General features: G+C 39.4%; 1 protein-coding gene across 4 annotated transcripts in view; it reads right to left on the bottom strand.

Annotated features, from left to right (window-relative positions):
- Positions 1–2,036: 2,036 nt before the first annotated feature.
- The window catches only part of parp6 (poly(ADP-ribose) polymerase family member 6), a 37,822-nt gene continuing 23,176 nt past the window's right edge, over positions 2,037–16,682 (bottom strand). For 3 of the 4 annotated variants that reach the window (XM_062963375.1, XM_062963377.1, XM_062963376.1), the window contains exons 18-23: positions 15,672–15,744; positions 12,975–13,044; positions 9,330–9,409; positions 6,968–7,031; positions 4,485–4,569; positions 2,037–2,583 (exon numbers count right to left, since the gene is read on the bottom strand). In XM_062963375.1, the coding sequence (XP_062819445.1) occupies positions 2,481–2,583; positions 4,485–4,569; positions 6,968–7,031; positions 9,330–9,409; positions 12,975–13,044; positions 15,672–15,744 (475 nt within the window). In that variant the 3' untranslated portion in view covers positions 2,037–2,480. Of the gene's footprint in view, positions 2,584–4,484; positions 4,570–6,967; positions 7,032–9,329; positions 9,410–12,974; positions 13,045–15,671; positions 15,745–16,682 lie in introns of those variants that run through there. The other variant, XR_010000940.1, reaches the window with a different exon arrangement.

Below are 16,682 nucleotides of genomic sequence, written 5' to 3'. Positions count from 1 at the left end.
TAGAGTAAAATAATACATGTAATAACAATGGCATCAGAATGAAATAATAAATGTATTAATAACAAATAGAGTACAATAATAAATGGAATAATAAATACAGTAAAATAATACATGTATTAATAGAGTAAAATAATACATGTAATAACAATGGCATCAGAGTGAAATAATAAATGTATTAATAATAAATAGAGTACAATAATACATGGAATAATAAATACAGTAAAATAATACATGTATTAATAGAGTAAAATAATACATGTAATAACAATGGCATCAAAGTGAAATAATAAATGTATTAATAATAAATGGAGTACAATAATAAATGGAATAATAAATAGAGTAAAATAATACATGTAATAACTGGCATCAGAGTGAAATAATAAATGTATTAATAATAAATACAATAAATTAATACATGTAATAATAGAGTTGGGCCCTCCAGGTGTTTTGGATTTCAACTCCCACAATTCCTAATTCTCCGACAGATGCGAATGGTCAGGAAGTTCACACAGAACAGGCCCATGACTATTATTTCTACCTCCCTGATAGTGGTCATGCCATTGGGTCAGAGAATCCATTCCAGATTTTACATTGCTGTCCCCAAAGTCATTTGAGTTCTCCAATAAGAGCGAACAAAGTGACCGACATTGCACTACCCTTCCATGATAACACAAACTTAAGAAAAATCTAACATCCAAAATGTCTTGGAAAAGCCGCATTTTGGATGACTATTCCCAGAATTTCCCAGGTTTCTGGGAGCGACTGTACAGCACATTTTGCAGACGGCACCAGATTGGGAGAGCCAATACTCCAGAAGACGGGAGCAGGATTCAGATTACAACACATTAGAGCAGTAATTCCCAAAGTGGGCACTACCGCCCCCTGGTGGGCGCTGCAGTGATCAAGGGGGGCGGTGATGGCACCTATTAGGACATGGGGGCGGGGCCAGGGGAGGGGCCTCTTCCCAAGAGCCTGAGACAGGGCTGAGCATCTGAGGTGACTGTTAGGACACACAGGGGGCGGAGCTAGAGGAGTGGGCGTGGCTTCTTCCCAAGAGCCCGAGACAGGGCTGAGCATCTATACCTCTCCTGAGGCACTTGTTGGGACACAGAGGGCGGAGCTAGGGAAGGGGGCGGGGCCTCCTTCCAAGAACCCGAGACAGGGCTGAGCCTCTATATTTCTCCTGAGAGGCCTTTTAGGACTAAAGGGCGGAGCTAGGGAAGGGGGCGGGGCCTCCTTCCAAGAACCCGAGACAGGGCTGAGCATCTATATTTCTCCTGAGAGGCCTTTTAGGACTAAAGGGCGGAGCTAGGGAAGGGGGCGGGGCCTCCTTCCAAGAACCCGAGACAGGGCTGAGCATCTATATTTCTCCTGAGAGGCCTTTTAGGACTAAAGGGCGGGGCTAGGGGCGGGGCCTCTTCCCAGGAGCCTATGTATACCTTTCCCTGAGGCGTTTGTTAGAACATGGGGGCGGGGTATAGAGGCCCCGCCCCCTCCTCTAGCCCCGCCCCCTGTGTCCTGGCAGGCGCCGCAGGACAGGGATAGAAGCTCAGCCCTGCCTCAGAGCTCGTAACTCCGCCCATCCCATTCCTGGCTGCCCATTTGTGGCCCCGCCCACCTCCCCTCCCAGCCCTGCATCTTGGACTAGGGGAGAGTCTCAGCCCCGCCCCCTTGAGCAGGAGCCACGCCCACCCCTCTAAGCCACGCCCCCCTTTCCAGAGGGCGCTGAGTCATATTTTTTCTGGAAAGGGGGCGGCAGGCCAAATAAGTTTGGGAACCACTGGGTTAAACCTTTGCGCTGACTGACAAGTCGGTGGTTCGAATCCGGGGAGAGTGGGTGAGCTCCCTCTGCCAGCTCCAGCTTCCCATGCGGGGACATGAGAGAAGCCTCCCGCAAGGATGGTAAAGCATTAAACATCCAGGCAACGTCCTTGCAGACGGCCAATTCTCTCACACCAGTCGCTCCTGACACGAGGGAAAAAAAATACTCAGCAACATGAAAGACACAATGGACTTTGTGCGTATACGATCAGAGGTGTTTTTTAAAACAGGATTTTAATTTGCTAAAATTGTTTGCTCACACGCTCTTATGTTTTTTCCCCTCGTGTGTGGTTTTTCTCTCTCTCCCTCTTTTTTGCTTGTTTTCATTATTAAAAATGACCTTGATGTAAACGCGGGAGTGCAAAGTCAGCCATCCCAAGTGTCCGCGGGGAAATGGTCCAAGTCTTGGAGCTCTTGGAGCGTCTCTCATATATCCTACATACAAGCCACCGGCCGTCCGGAGCCATTCCCGTGGACTTGGGTCACTCAGAAGGGACGCTGGTTGACCACCTGCCCCCCGGGGCTCTTGGTCTCCAGCCAGCCACGGTGATCATTGCCTTGCGGGTAGGGTGGCCTCTTGATGCCTGGCTCCCTTCGGCCCAGGGAAGGGGACGGGGCAATGCTGGTACGTGTTGTAATATAGAGGGTCCTCCGCCCCCTCAGTTTGTATAGACCTGAGTGCCAATCACACGCATGATCTCCTTCTGGATTTTGGGGTCCTGAGTATTGATGTTGGCATCTCCGACTTGGCCGTCTTCATACCTGCGAGGAAGAGAAAGGCCATTTCAGATTCCTGGGGAGATGCAAGTTAAAAAGCGACTTTTTAAAATAAAACCTGACAAAACATCTCTCTGGGAATGAATAAGCCCTCTAGAACAACTCTGGGGTCCACTTCCTCAGCTGTTGGACCTAGACATATTGAACTGAATTGAATAACTTTTTTGTCATTGTGCTACTGCACAGCGAAATTACTGTATATACTCATGTATAAGCCTAATTTTTCAGCCCTTTTTTTAAGACTGAAAAAGTCCCCCTCGGCTTACACTCGGGTGAGGGTCCTGGTTGGCTTATATTTGGGTCAGCTTATACTCAAGAATATATGGTACATTTATTTTTTATTTTTTTAAGGAGCCTCCGGTGGCTCAGTGTGTTAAAGCGCTGAGCTGCTGAACTTGCAGACCGAAAGGTCCCAGGTTCAAACCCGGGGAGCGGAGTGAGCATCCGCTGTTAACTCCAGCTTATTTATTTATTTATTTATTTGTTTACAGTATTTATATTCCGCCCTTGTCACCCCAAAGGGGACCCAGGGTGGATCACATTGCACACATATAAGGCAAACATTTAATACCATAACATAGAACAGAGACAGAGACAGACGCAGGCACGGGCTGGCCTTGAACTCATGACCTCTTGTTCAGAGTGATTTGTTGCAGCTGGCTGCTATCCAGCCTGTGCCACAGCCCAGCTTCTGCCCACCTAGCAGTTCGAAAACATGCAAATGTGAGTAGATCAATAGGTACCACTCTGACAGGAAGGTAACAGTGTTCCATGCAGTCATGCCGGCCACATGACCTTGGAGGTGTCTATGGACAACGCCGGCTCTTTGGCTTAGAAATGGAGATGAGCACCAACCCCCAGAGTCAGACATGACTGGACTTAACGTCAGGCGAAACCTTTACCTTTACCTTATTATTTTTCTCTATTATTACTGGTATTATTACATCTATTATTTTACTCTATTATTGTTGCTACTATTACATTTATTTTACTCTATTTATTATTATATGTATTATTTTCCTGCATTATTATTATTTATTATTATTATTATTATTATTATTACATGTTTTATTTTACTCTGTTATTATTAAAAGGATACATAAGCACATTTACATTGAAGAAGATGAGAATCATGATTGGATCAGAGTCGGACAGTCTTATCTTAAATTGGAGCTTGATGTAAATATTCAAAAACATTTAACCCACCGATGCCTTAATTAATGTAATTTTATTGGTACAGTAGAGTCTCACTTATCCAACACTCGCTTATCCAACGCTCTGGATTATCCAACGCATTTTTGTAGTCAATGTTTTCAATACATAGTGATATTTTGGTGCTAAATTCGTAAATACAGGAATTACTACGTAGCATTACTGTGTATTGAACTACTTTTTCTATCAAATTTGTTGTTAAACATGATGTTTTGGTGCTTAATTTGTGAAATCATAACCTAATTTGATGTGTAATAGGCTTTTCCTTAATCCCTCCTTATTATCCAACATATTCGCTTATCCAACATTCTGCTGGCCCGTTTATGTTGGATAAGTGAGACTCTACTGTATCGATTTTTATTTCTGAAATTTACCACCCTCGGCTTATACTGGAATCAATGTTTTCCCAGTTTTTTTGTGGTAAAATTAGGTGCCTCGGTTTATATTCAGGTCGGCTTATACTCGAGTATATACGGTATTATATTATTAGTATAGCATAATATTATAGCATAATATCTATTTTTAAAGGGACATCATTCCCTATTAAGATTCAACTACCAGCCACAGAACTGTACACAGAACTGTCCTCTTCTGGAGCCTGGCCAGACAGCCTGAAAGACTCACAGCAACCCAGAATGGGACCACTCCGCTCTGCAAGACATCCAGATACTCACACAAAGAAAAAGCGGGTGCAGACGTGGTCCGACACGGGGCAAACCCAGATGTTGCCGTGCTTCTGGAGATCCTTCGAAGTGATCACTGCAAGGGAAGGCAGGGCCAGTTAGCAACGCAGAAGGATGGCTGGAGATTGGTGGAGACGGGACCAAGAGATCGGAGCCGTTGCTGTGTCTATGGGAGATGAAAACCTTCCAAAGGAGGGTTTTTATGTTTTATGTTGTTCTATGCTGTTTTTATTGTTTTTATTGTTTTATATTGGTTTAAATTGATTGTGTTTTAATATATGTTGATGTCGGGCATGTCCCCATGTGAGCCGCCCCAAGTCCCTTCGGGGAGATGGGAGCGGGATATAAACATAAACTTTATTATTATTATTTTATTATGACACAACAAACAAGATAGATATGCTGGATTTCGTATCACAAAATCACAAGTCAAACACTTCCCAAGTGTCTAGGATTATTATTATTATTATTATTATTATTATTATTATTATTATTATTATTATTATTATTATAATATTATGACACAGCAAGCAAGATAGATATGCTGGATTTCATATCACAAAATCACAGGTCAAACACTTCCCAAGTGTCTAGGATTATTATTATTATTATTATTATTATTATTATTATTATTATTATTATTATTATTATTATTATATTATGACACAGCAAGCAAGATAGATATGCTGGATTTCGTATCACAAAATCACAGGTCAAACACTTCCCAAGTGTCTAGGATTATTATTATTATTATTATTATTATTATTATTATTATTATTATATTATGACACAGCAAGCAAGATAGACATGCTGGATTTCGTATCACAAAATCACAAGTCAAACACTTCCCAAGTGTCTAGGATTATTATTATTATTATTATTATTATTATTATTATTATTATTATTATTATATTATGACACAGCAAGCAAGATAGATATGCTGGATTTCATATCACAAAATCACAAGTCGAACACTTCCCAAGTGTCTAGGATTATTATTATTATTATTATTATTATTATTATTATTATTATTATTATATTATGACACAGCAAGCAAGATAGATATGCTGGATTTCATATCACAAAATCACAGGTCAAACACTTCCCAAGTTGTTGTTGTTGTTGTTGTTGTTGTTGTTGTTATTATTATTATTATTATTATTATTATTATTATTATTATTATTATTATTATCCCATGACAGAGAATCAAACTGTGCAATTCAAAGAGTCTAGGACTACATATCAGTCACCTAGGAAGGCCATTGAATAGGATGCTTTGCCTACTCAAAGGCCATTAGCCACTTTTGTGTTTGTTTCTGAATCCCAGACCTTGGGAGCAAATCACTAACATTTTATTTTTGTCCTAATTTTGGTTGGTTTGTTTTGAAGCATCCAGCTGTTGTCTGCTGGAAGGAAACTGTGGATCAAAACCAACTGGGTGTTTGGTTCGAACTGGCAAGACTGGCATTATATTTCTATACCTTCCCCGGTGGCGCAGCGTGTTAAACCGTTGAGCTGCTGAACTTGCAGACCAAAAGGTTGCAGGTTCGAATCCGGGGAGCGGAGTGAGCACCCGCTGTTAGCCCCAGCTTCTGCCAACATTTGCATGAAAACATGCAAATGTGACTAGGGTCAGTGGGTAGCTCACAATATTAGAAAAGCATTACAATAAGCCTTAATAATAATAATAATAATAATAATAATAATAATAATAATAATAATAATAATAATATTTAATAATTAGTAATTTAATTGCTTATATTGTGCTATGCTAATAATATATTGTATGTACATTTGATATGTAAGCCGCTCTGAGTCCCCTTCGGGGTGAGAAGAGCGGCATATAAATGTAGTAAATAAATAAATAAATAAATAACAACTTTATGTTTGTATCCCACCTCCATCTCCCCGAAGGGACTCAGGGCGGCTCACATGAGAACATCAACGTAAGTTAAAACAATCCATGAAATTAAAAATAATATCACAATATAGTATAAAATGCACTCAGGGAGCCCCCAGTGGCGCAGTGGGTTAAACCACTTGCTGACCGAAAGGTTGGCGGTTCGAATCCGGGGAACGTGGTGAGCTCCTGCTGTTATCCCCAGCTTCTGCCAACCTAGCAGTTCGAAAACATGCAAATGTGAGTAGATCAATAGGTACTGCTCCGGCGGGAAGGTAACAGCGCTCCATGCAGTCATGCCATTGGCCACATGACCTTGGAGGTGTCTATGGACAATGCCGGCTCTTCGGTTTAGAAATGGAGATGAGCACCAACCCCCAGAGTCGGACACGACTAGACTCAATGTCAGGGGAAACCTTTACCTTTACCCTACTTTCCCCAAGACATTTTTCTTCAAAGTACTATTTACATAATTACAGAAGCCAAATATGGAACACAACTGGAGTCTAAAGCAACAATTACTCCAAGAGAAGGGTGTGTAAGAGAGGAAGAGAGGCACACGTCCATCACTCACCTTCACAAAGTGCGATGCAATTCAAATTCCGACTCTGTAAGAACCTGGATTGGATGGATCGGGTCTGCAAGGAAAGCAAAAAACCGAGAATCGTATCCTTTTTCTGTGAGTACAAGATAGAAGCTAATTCATGCATTTATTTTACTCTATTTTTATTATTATTAATAATAATAATACATTTATTATTTCACTCTGATCCTATTATTATTATTATTATTGCATTTATTATTTTACTCTATTTATTATTACAGTAGAGTGTCACTTATCAAACATAAAAGGGCCGGCAGAACATTGGATAAATGAATATGTTGGATAATAAGGAGGGATTAAGGAAAAGCCTATTACACATCAAATTAGGTTATGATTTTACAAATTAAGCACCAAAACATCATTTTATACAACAAATTTGACAGAAAAAGTAGTTCAATACACAGTAATGCTATGCAGTAATTACTGTATTTACGAACTTAGCACCAAAATATCACAATGTATTGACAACATTGACTACAAAAATGGCTTGGATAATCAAGAGTCTTGGATAAGCGAGGCTTGGATAAGTGAGACTCTACTGTATTACATTTATTATTTTCTCTATTATTATTGGTATTATTACATTTATTATTTTTCTCTATTATTGTTGCTACTATTACATTTTTTACTCTATATTTATTATTATTATTATTATTATTATTATTAATACATTTAATATTTCACTCTGATCTTAATAATAATAATAATAATAATAATAATAATAATAATAATCTTTATTTTTATATTCCGCCCCATCTCCCCGAAGGAACTCGGGGCAGCTCACAACAGGGACAAGCCTGAAACAACGACATAACGTATTAGACAAAAACTTAAAACATTTCAACGATACACAAAATAAAATAACAGACAATACATTAAAATCCAAGCAGATAAAATCAGAGGAATTAAAAGCAAACCATTATTATTATTATTGCATTTATTATTTTACTCTGCTTATTATTACGTGTATTATTTTCCTGTATTTGTTATTATTATTATTACACGTATCATTTTACTCTATTATTATTAAAAGGATACATAAGCACATTTACATTGAAGAAGATGAGAATAATGATTTGATCAGAGTTGGACAGTCTTATCTTAAATTTGTGCTTTATGTAAATATTCAAAAACATTTAACCTACTGATGCCTCAATTAATGTAATTTTATTGATATCTATTTTTCTGAAATTTACCACCCTCGGCTTATACTGGAGTCAATGTTTTCCCAGTTTTTTTATGGTAAAATTAGGTGACTCGGCTTATATTCGGGTCAGCTTATACTTGAGTATATACGGTAATGTAATTTTATTGGTTTCTATTTTTATTTGTGAAATTTACCACCCTCGACTTATACTGGAGTCAATGTTTTCCCAGTTTTTTTTGTGGCAAAATTAGGTGCCTCGGCTTATATTCGGGTCGGCTTATACTTGAGTATATACGGTAATGTAATTTTATTGGTATCTATTTTTATTTCTGAAATTTACCACCCTCGGCTTATACTGGAGTCAATGTTTTCCCAGTTTTTTTGTGGCAAAATTAGGTGCCTCGGCTTATATTCGGGTTGGCTTATACTTGAGTATATACGGTAATGTAATTTTATTGGTATCTATTTTTATTTCTGAAATTTACCACCCTCGGTTTATACTGGAGTCAATGTTTTCCCAGTTTTTTTGTGGCAAAATTAGGTGCCTCGGCTTATATTCGGGTCGGCTTATACTTGAGTATATACGGCAATGTAATTTTATTGGTATCTATTTTTATTTCTGAAATTTACCACCCTCGGCTTATACTGGAGTCAATGTTTTCCCAGTTTTTTTGTGGCAAAATTAGGTGCCTCGGCTTATATTCGGGTCGGCTTATACTTGAGTATATACGGTAATGTAATTTTATTGGTATCTATTTTTATTTCTGAAATTTACCACCCTCGACTTATACTGGAGTCAATGTTTTCCCATTTTTTTTTGTGGCAAAATTAGGTGCCTCGGCTTATATTCGGGTCGGCTTATACTTGAGTATATACGGTAATGTAATTTTATTGGTATCTATTTTTATTTCTGAAATTTACCACCCTTGGCTTATACTGGAGTCAATGTTTTCCCAGTTTTTTTGTGGCAAAATTAGGTGCCTCGGCTTATATTCGGGTCGGCTTATACTTGAGTATATACGGTAATGTAATTTTATTGGTTTCTATTTTTATTTGTGAAATTTACCACCCTCGACTTATACTGGAGTCAATGTTTTCCCAGTTTTTTTGTGGCAAAATTAGGTGCCTCGGCTTATATTCGGGTCGGCTTATACTCGAGTATATACGGTATGTTTCCAGAGCTACCTGCGGGATGGTGTTCATCCGGTTATACCTCTGCACGAGCTCGTCCTTCGAAGGCATCCTGTGCTGCCCTTTCCCCATCCCTGAGTTGAGAAATAAAGAGCATAAGACAAGTGGAGACTGGACCAGCCGTAAAGCAAGTTTGCAATGTGATATTGTGTGGTTGGCATGTAGGAGCAAAGAGGAAGAAAATAAAAGCAATGAGATCCCAGCAAGAAGAATGTGGAAACAGTCACAATGATGGCCCCACCGTCTTCCGGTGCTTAAATCTGTGGCAACATTTCGGAGGTGCAATGGAAGTGACTCCTTTATGAGGATGGATAAATGGCAACCGACTCTCACAAAAAATGAGGTTGTTGCGTGTTTTCCAGGCAGTATGGCCATGTTCCAGAAGCATTCTCTCCTGACGTTTTGCCCACATCTATGGCAGGCATCCTCGGAGTTTGTGAGGTATATTTCACAAAAAATGCTTTGCAGTAACTCCGTAACTTCCATCTCTGCCACTGCCACATTTTTCCCCCAACAAGTGTTTTCGTATCTCAAAAGGTCTGGTCTGAAGGAACTCAATCTACCATCATCACTGTCATTTCATTTTTTTAAAAAAGGCACTTCACAAACACTGGGTGGATATAGGTTGCTGTGAGTTTTCCAAGCTGTCTGGCCATGTTCCAGAAGCATTCTCTCCTGACGTTTCGCCCACATCTATGGCAGCCATCCTCAGAGGTTGTGAGGTCTGTTGGAAACTAGGCAAGTGGGGTTTATATATCTCCAAAGTGGGAGAAAAAAACTCTTGTCTATTGGAGGCAAATGTTGCAATTAGCATTGAATGGCCTTTCCGCTTCAAAGCCCGGCTGCTCCCTGCCTGGTGGAATCCTTTGTTGGGAGGTGTTAGCTGGCCCGGGATTGTTTCATGCCTGGAATGTTGCAATTGGACACCTTTGATTATCAGTGAATAGCCTTGCAACTTCAAAGCCTGACTGCTTCTTGCCTGTATTAAAAACCTCTAAAATCAGGACAGTAAATAAAAGAACAAGACTCAGAAAACAATATATTAATTATACATTATATTTTACATGTAATATTACTAATAATATTACAATATATTGATATAGTAAAAAAAAAAAAAAAGGTAAACGTTTCCCCTGACGTTAAGTCCAGTCATGTCTGACTCTGGGGGTTGGTGCTCATCTCCATTTCTAAGCCAAAGAGCCGCCGTTGTCCATAGACACCTCCAAGGTCATGTGGCCGGCATGACTGCATGGAGCGCCGTTACCTTCCCGCTGGAGTACCTATTGATCTACTCACATTGGCATGTTTTCGAACTACTAGGTTGGCAGGAGATTGATATAGTACAATATAGTAATTTATTGCCAGTATTGTACCATGCTAATAATATAATATTGTATGTAAATTTAATTTGTAAGCCGCTCTGATTCTCCTTTGGGGTGAGAAGGGCGAGATATAAATATAGTAAATAAATAAATAAATAAATAAATAATAAAACAGGGGAATTCCAGACAAGAAACAATCAGGCCCAGCTAACACCTCCCAACAAAGGATTCCCCCAGGCAGGAAGCAGCCAGGCTTTGAAACTGCAAATCTACTCAGTGCTAATCAAGGTGTCCAACTGCAGCATTCACACTTGCTTCAGGCAGAGGCAACATTTTGTCTATTTGTTATTTTTATGCAGTTTGATGTTTCAAAGCTTAATAAAAATGTGTAAAGTATAATACTAAATGCAAGAATATCCACATGGGCTGCAGAAGGCAAACCGCTCTAATGCAATGGATGGAAAGGATTCCTCAGGATCTTTTGTGGAGAGGAAAAATGGGGTAAAATAGTAATAATAATAATAATAATAATAATAATAATAATAATAATAATAACAACAACAACAACAACATTGACAAGATTACGATCTGCCAACTGCAAAAGGCCACCCTACTGGGATCTGCGCACATCATCTGAAAATACATCACACAGTCCTAGACACTTGGGAAGTGTTCGACTTGTGATATTGTGAAACAAAATCCAGCATATATATCTTGTTTGCTGTGTCATACAATAATAATAACAACAACAACAACCACAACAACAATAATAGTGATCTTGTTTGCTGTGTACTAATCTTGTTGTGTATCAAATAATAATAACAATAACAATAACAACAACAATAATAATAATAATAATCACACAGTCCTAAATGCTTGGGAAGTGTTCGACTTGTGATATTGTGAAACGAAATCCAGCATATCTATCTTCTTTGTTGTATCATACAATAACAACAACAACAACAACAACAACAATAATAGTGATCTTGTCTGCTGTGTACTAATCTTGTTGTGTATCAAATAATAATAACAATAACAATAATAATAATCACACAGTCCTAAACTCTTAGGAAGTGTTCGACTTGTGATTTTGTGATACGAAATCCAGCATATCTAACTTGTTTGCTGTGTCATACAATGTCGTTGTGTCAATAATAATAATAATAATACAGTAGAGTCTCACTTATCCAAGACTCGCTTATCCAACGTTCTGGATTATCCAACGCATTTTTGTAGTCAATGTTTTCAATACATCGTGATATTTTGGTGCTAAATTTGTAAATACAGTAATTACTACATAGCATTACTGCGTATTGAACTACCTTTTCTGCCAAATTTGTTGTATAACATGATGTTTTGGTGCTTAATTTGTAAAATCATAACCTAATTTGATGTTTAATAGGCTTCTCCTTAATGTCTCCTTATTATCCAACATATTCGCTTATCCAACGTTCTGCCGGCCCGTTTATGTTGGATAAGTGAGACTCTACTGTAACAGTAACAATAATAGTAATCACACAGTCCTAAACTCTTAGGAAGTGTTTGACTTGTGATTTTGTGATATGAAATCCAGCATATCTATCTTGTTTGCTGTGTCAGACTATGCTGTTGTGTCAATAATAATAATAATAATAATAATAATAATAATAATAATAATAATACTCTGGCAGAAACCAGTGCAGGTGGTCCCAGTGGTGATGGGCACACTGGGTGCCGTGCCAAAAGATCTCAGCCGGCATTTGGAGACAATAGACATTGACAAAATTACGATCTGCCAACTGCAAAAGGCCACCTTACTGGGATCTGCACGCATCATCCGAAAATACATCACACAGTCCTAAACTCTTAGGAAGTGTTTGACTTGTGATTTTGTGATATGAAATCCAGCATATCTATCTAGTTTGCTGTGTCAGACTATGCTGTTGTGTCAATAATAATAATAATAATAATAATAATAATAATAAACATCAAGTGTCCTTGTACGCCACCAGTTTGCTGAAGGTGAATGTGGGCAAGCTGCCCTGGCCATAGAATGGAGATGTACAGAGAAGGAAACAAGACAAATCACCCTTGCAGTTGAACAAGCCCAGCTAAGCTGAATCGAGGCAATTGGCAATGTTTTTGGATCCACAGCAGGAAATGAGATAGACAGGTACATAGCAGTCATGGTCCCTCTTCCCATAGAGAGTGTCTGAAGCTCACCCGGATGGAAAACACAGATGGAGGTGGGTGGGAGCGGCTCTTGGGTGCAAGGCAGGCATGTCTGCGGGACAAAGGGTGCACTGACAGATGGAGGGACAAAGAGAGAGCCGCTTACCTGAATATCCAAAGGAAATACTGGAGATGGGGCTCAGATAGATGCCTTTGCCATAGGCTGCTCCATGCAGCTTGCAGAAAAACACCAATGTGAGCCACAAAACGAACCAAAAAAGAATCAAGGCCAGGGCAGGCCGTGGGAGACACAGGTTGACCCCGAGATCTACAGTATTGAGCTTTCCCCTGTCTTGCCTTCATCCTAATCTCCCTCACGAGGATTGTCAGAAAGTCGTCAGAAAGTCGGCACCGGGCTGTGGCGCAGGCTGGTTAGCAACCAGCTTGATCTATTCACATTTTGCATGTTTTCGAACTGCTAGGTCGGCAGGAGCTGGGGCTAACAGCGGGCGCTCACTCCGCTCCCGGGATTTGAACCTGGGACCTTTTGGTCTGCAAGTTCAGCAGCTCAGCGCTTTAACACACTGTGTCATCAGGGCCCCAACAACAACAACAACAATAATAATAATAATAATAGTAATAATAATGATACTTTATATTTGTATCCTGCCCAATCTCCTTAAGGGCACTTGGGGCAGCTCACATGGGGACCAGGCCCAACAGCTCAGCGCTTTAACACACTGTGCCACCAAGGGCCCTTTAATAATATTAATATAATATTAATTATATATTATATATTAAATGTAATATTATTAATAATATTACCATATAATGATATAGTGCAATATAGTAATTTAATGTTTATATTGGGGCCAGGCTGTGGCGCAGGCTGGTTAGCAGCCAGCTTGATCTATTCACATTTTGCATGTTTTCGAACTGCTAGGTCGGCAGGAGCTGGGGCTAACAGCGGGTGCTCACTCCGCTCCCGGGATTTGAACCTGGGACCTTTTGGTCCGCAAGTTCAGCAGCTCAGCGCTTTAACACACTGTGCCACCAGGGGCCCTTTAATAATAATAATATAATATTAATTATATATTATATATTAAATGTAATATTACTAATAATATTACCATATAATGAATATACAGCTCCCCCTGTGGCCAGAATCGTGAAGCTGGAAAAATGTTAAAAATGCCTCTGAGTCTGTCTAATGTATGTTGTTTGTCTGTTGGCATTGAATGTTTGCCATATATGTGTTCCTTGTAATCTGCCCTGAGTCCCCTTCGGGGTGAGAAAGGCGGAATATAAATACTGTAAATAAAATTAAAATAAATAAATATAATGATATAGTACAATATAGTAATTTAATGCTTATATTGGGGCCAGGCTGTGGTGCAGGCTGGTTAGCAGCTAGCTGCAATAAATCACTCTGACCAAGAGGTCATGAGTTCGAGGCCAGCCCATGTCGGGGTGAGCACCCGACAATTAAAAATAAAATATAGCCCCTGCTCGTTGCTGACCTAAGCATCCCGAAAGATAGTTGCATCTATCAAGTAGGAAATTTAGGTACCACTTATATGTGGGGAGGCTAATTTATGACACCATAAAAATCATCCAGCCTCCGTTGGAATGAGGAAGTTGCCATCGCAGTGGATGATGAAGCAGCTGCTCCCCCTGTGGCCAGAATCAAGCTCAGGAAGCTGGAAGCTGGAAAAGGTTTAAATTGCCTCTGCGTCTGTCTCTGTCTCTGTCTATGTTTATATGTCATTGAATGTTTGCCTTATATGTGTACAATGTGATCCGCCCTGAGTCCCCTTCGGGGTGAGAAAGACGGAATATAAATACTGTAAATAAATAGGTGCAAAAGAATTGTTCCATGAGACATGGAGATGTCTTCCAAATATGGGGAGCACAGTGGTGACTGATGGTCTATGGAGTTTTTGTTGAGAATCTGTGAGCTGTTAGGCTCAAAAATAACCCTCTTTGTGAGGTAGATTCCCAAGAATATAGCAGAGTGCAGAAGTACGCCTTCCAAACAGCAGGAAACTTACGTGAGGTGAACTAAGGGAAGCCTTTCTTCTTTAGGATGGCAAAGGATTGCAAAGTCAGCTTAAAAGTTCAAAAGGTATTTATTGAGGTAAAAAGAAATCTGTTGTAGATAGAAAAAAGGTCTGGAGCTAACTAACTGTCTAAGGTAGGTAAGCAGGTAAAAATAACAAAGATATCTAGATAGCTACATTTTGCCTAAGAGAGTGGCAAAATGTGTGCTTCTCTTTTTGGGGCAATAAAAATTCCAATCTTTGTAGAGGATGTAATCTCATCCGTGCAGAGATCACGTTGCTAAAACAACAAGGTGAAGGGAGTGGATTGTAAACAGGATAGAAGAGAGAAAACAGCAAAGCCTGTTTGGGCATGCATGAGATTATAGAGAGGATTCCCTCAGTCTATTCTATCCACTACCTATCTAATAAATGAGACTTGGTAGTCCAGGATGACTTCCAACAGATTTGTATGTACAGGCTGCATGGCCATCTGTTGAGGGTGCTTTGACTGTGTATAGGAGGGGGCTGGATTGTGTCCAGTGTTCTCATCTAACTCTATGTTTCTATGAGTCTCTGTTATGGTTGGCCAATGGTTTGGTTACTGGCAGGCTTTAGGCTCACAAAGAGATAGATGTCGAAGGCATCCTAAATGGAAACTGGCCAAAATGAGCTCTCAAGTGGTCCTGAAAGGCTCAGAGTATCTGAATCTGGTCTTAGCAAGAGGAGTCAGGGAGAAACCTGAAAAAAATGTCCAGGAAGCTCGCCACCTAAGAGGACTGGTTTTAATTGTAGCACAAATAGGAGTCCGGAAGGTCCCTTACCTGTAATTTAGTGTAGGATGCATTGACCAGCCCATTGCGCAGGATGGAGTGCCAGTTCTCAATATGAGAGCCACTGCGGGGAGAAAGAAATCATTCAAGTTTATCCATCATCTTCCCCAATTACAAAAAGGCAAGCAAGAGCAGACATACCCATGCGCAGAATTCATACCTACTTTATACAATCACATACCATAATTCAGAGATGGGCTTTTGAGACACATATAACTCACCAGTGAAGCCATCTCCCACATAAACACATCAAAATTAAATTACTGTATATACTCGAGTATAAGCCTAGTTTTTCAGCCCTTTTTTAGGGCTGAAAAAGCTCCCCTCGGCTTATACTCGAGTGAGGGTCCTGGCCGGCTTCTATTCAGGTTGGCTTATACTTTAGTATATAGATATTCAGAATTGGACAGTCTTATCTTATTAAAGTCTTATTATAATCTTAAATTACAGTTTTATATAAATATTCAAAAACATTTAACCTACGGATGCCTCAAATAACGCAATTTTATTAATATCTATTTTTATTTTTGAAATTGACCCATAGCTGCTGCATTTCCCACCCTCGTCTTATACTCGAGTCAATAAGTTTTCCCAGCTTTTGTGGTAAAATTAGGTGCCTCGGCTTATATTCGAGTCGGCTTATACTCAAGTATATATGGTAAATAATGAAACAAAATCTATTTGGTGAAATTGGGCAAGTGAGACACTCTGAGCCCCAGAAAACCCCATAAAAGGGTCGCTATGAATGACAAAAATCCTACAAGAGTTTTTGTACTAATCACCGTCTGTACATAGCAATTGATGTCTTGGTTTAACAATTGTCATGTTATGTTGTTTTATAACTATGTTATTATATTGTGTTTTAAATTTATGGACTGTTTTTCTTATGTAAGCCGGCCCGAGTCCCTTCGAGGAGATGGAGGCGGGGTACAAGAATAAACTTGTTGTTGTTATTATTATTATTATTATTATTATTATTATTATTATTATTATTATTATGAC

Source organism: Anolis carolinensis, unplaced genomic scaffold (assembly GCF_035594765.1).
Source record: "Anolis carolinensis isolate JA03-04 unplaced genomic scaffold, rAnoCar3.1.pri scaffold_11, whole genome shotgun sequence".
Taxonomy (NCBI): domain Eukaryota; kingdom Metazoa; phylum Chordata; class Lepidosauria; order Squamata; family Dactyloidae; genus Anolis; species Anolis carolinensis.
The sequence above is the reverse complement of the archived record's forward strand: the minus strand, read 5'-3'. Positions and strand labels throughout refer to the sequence as shown.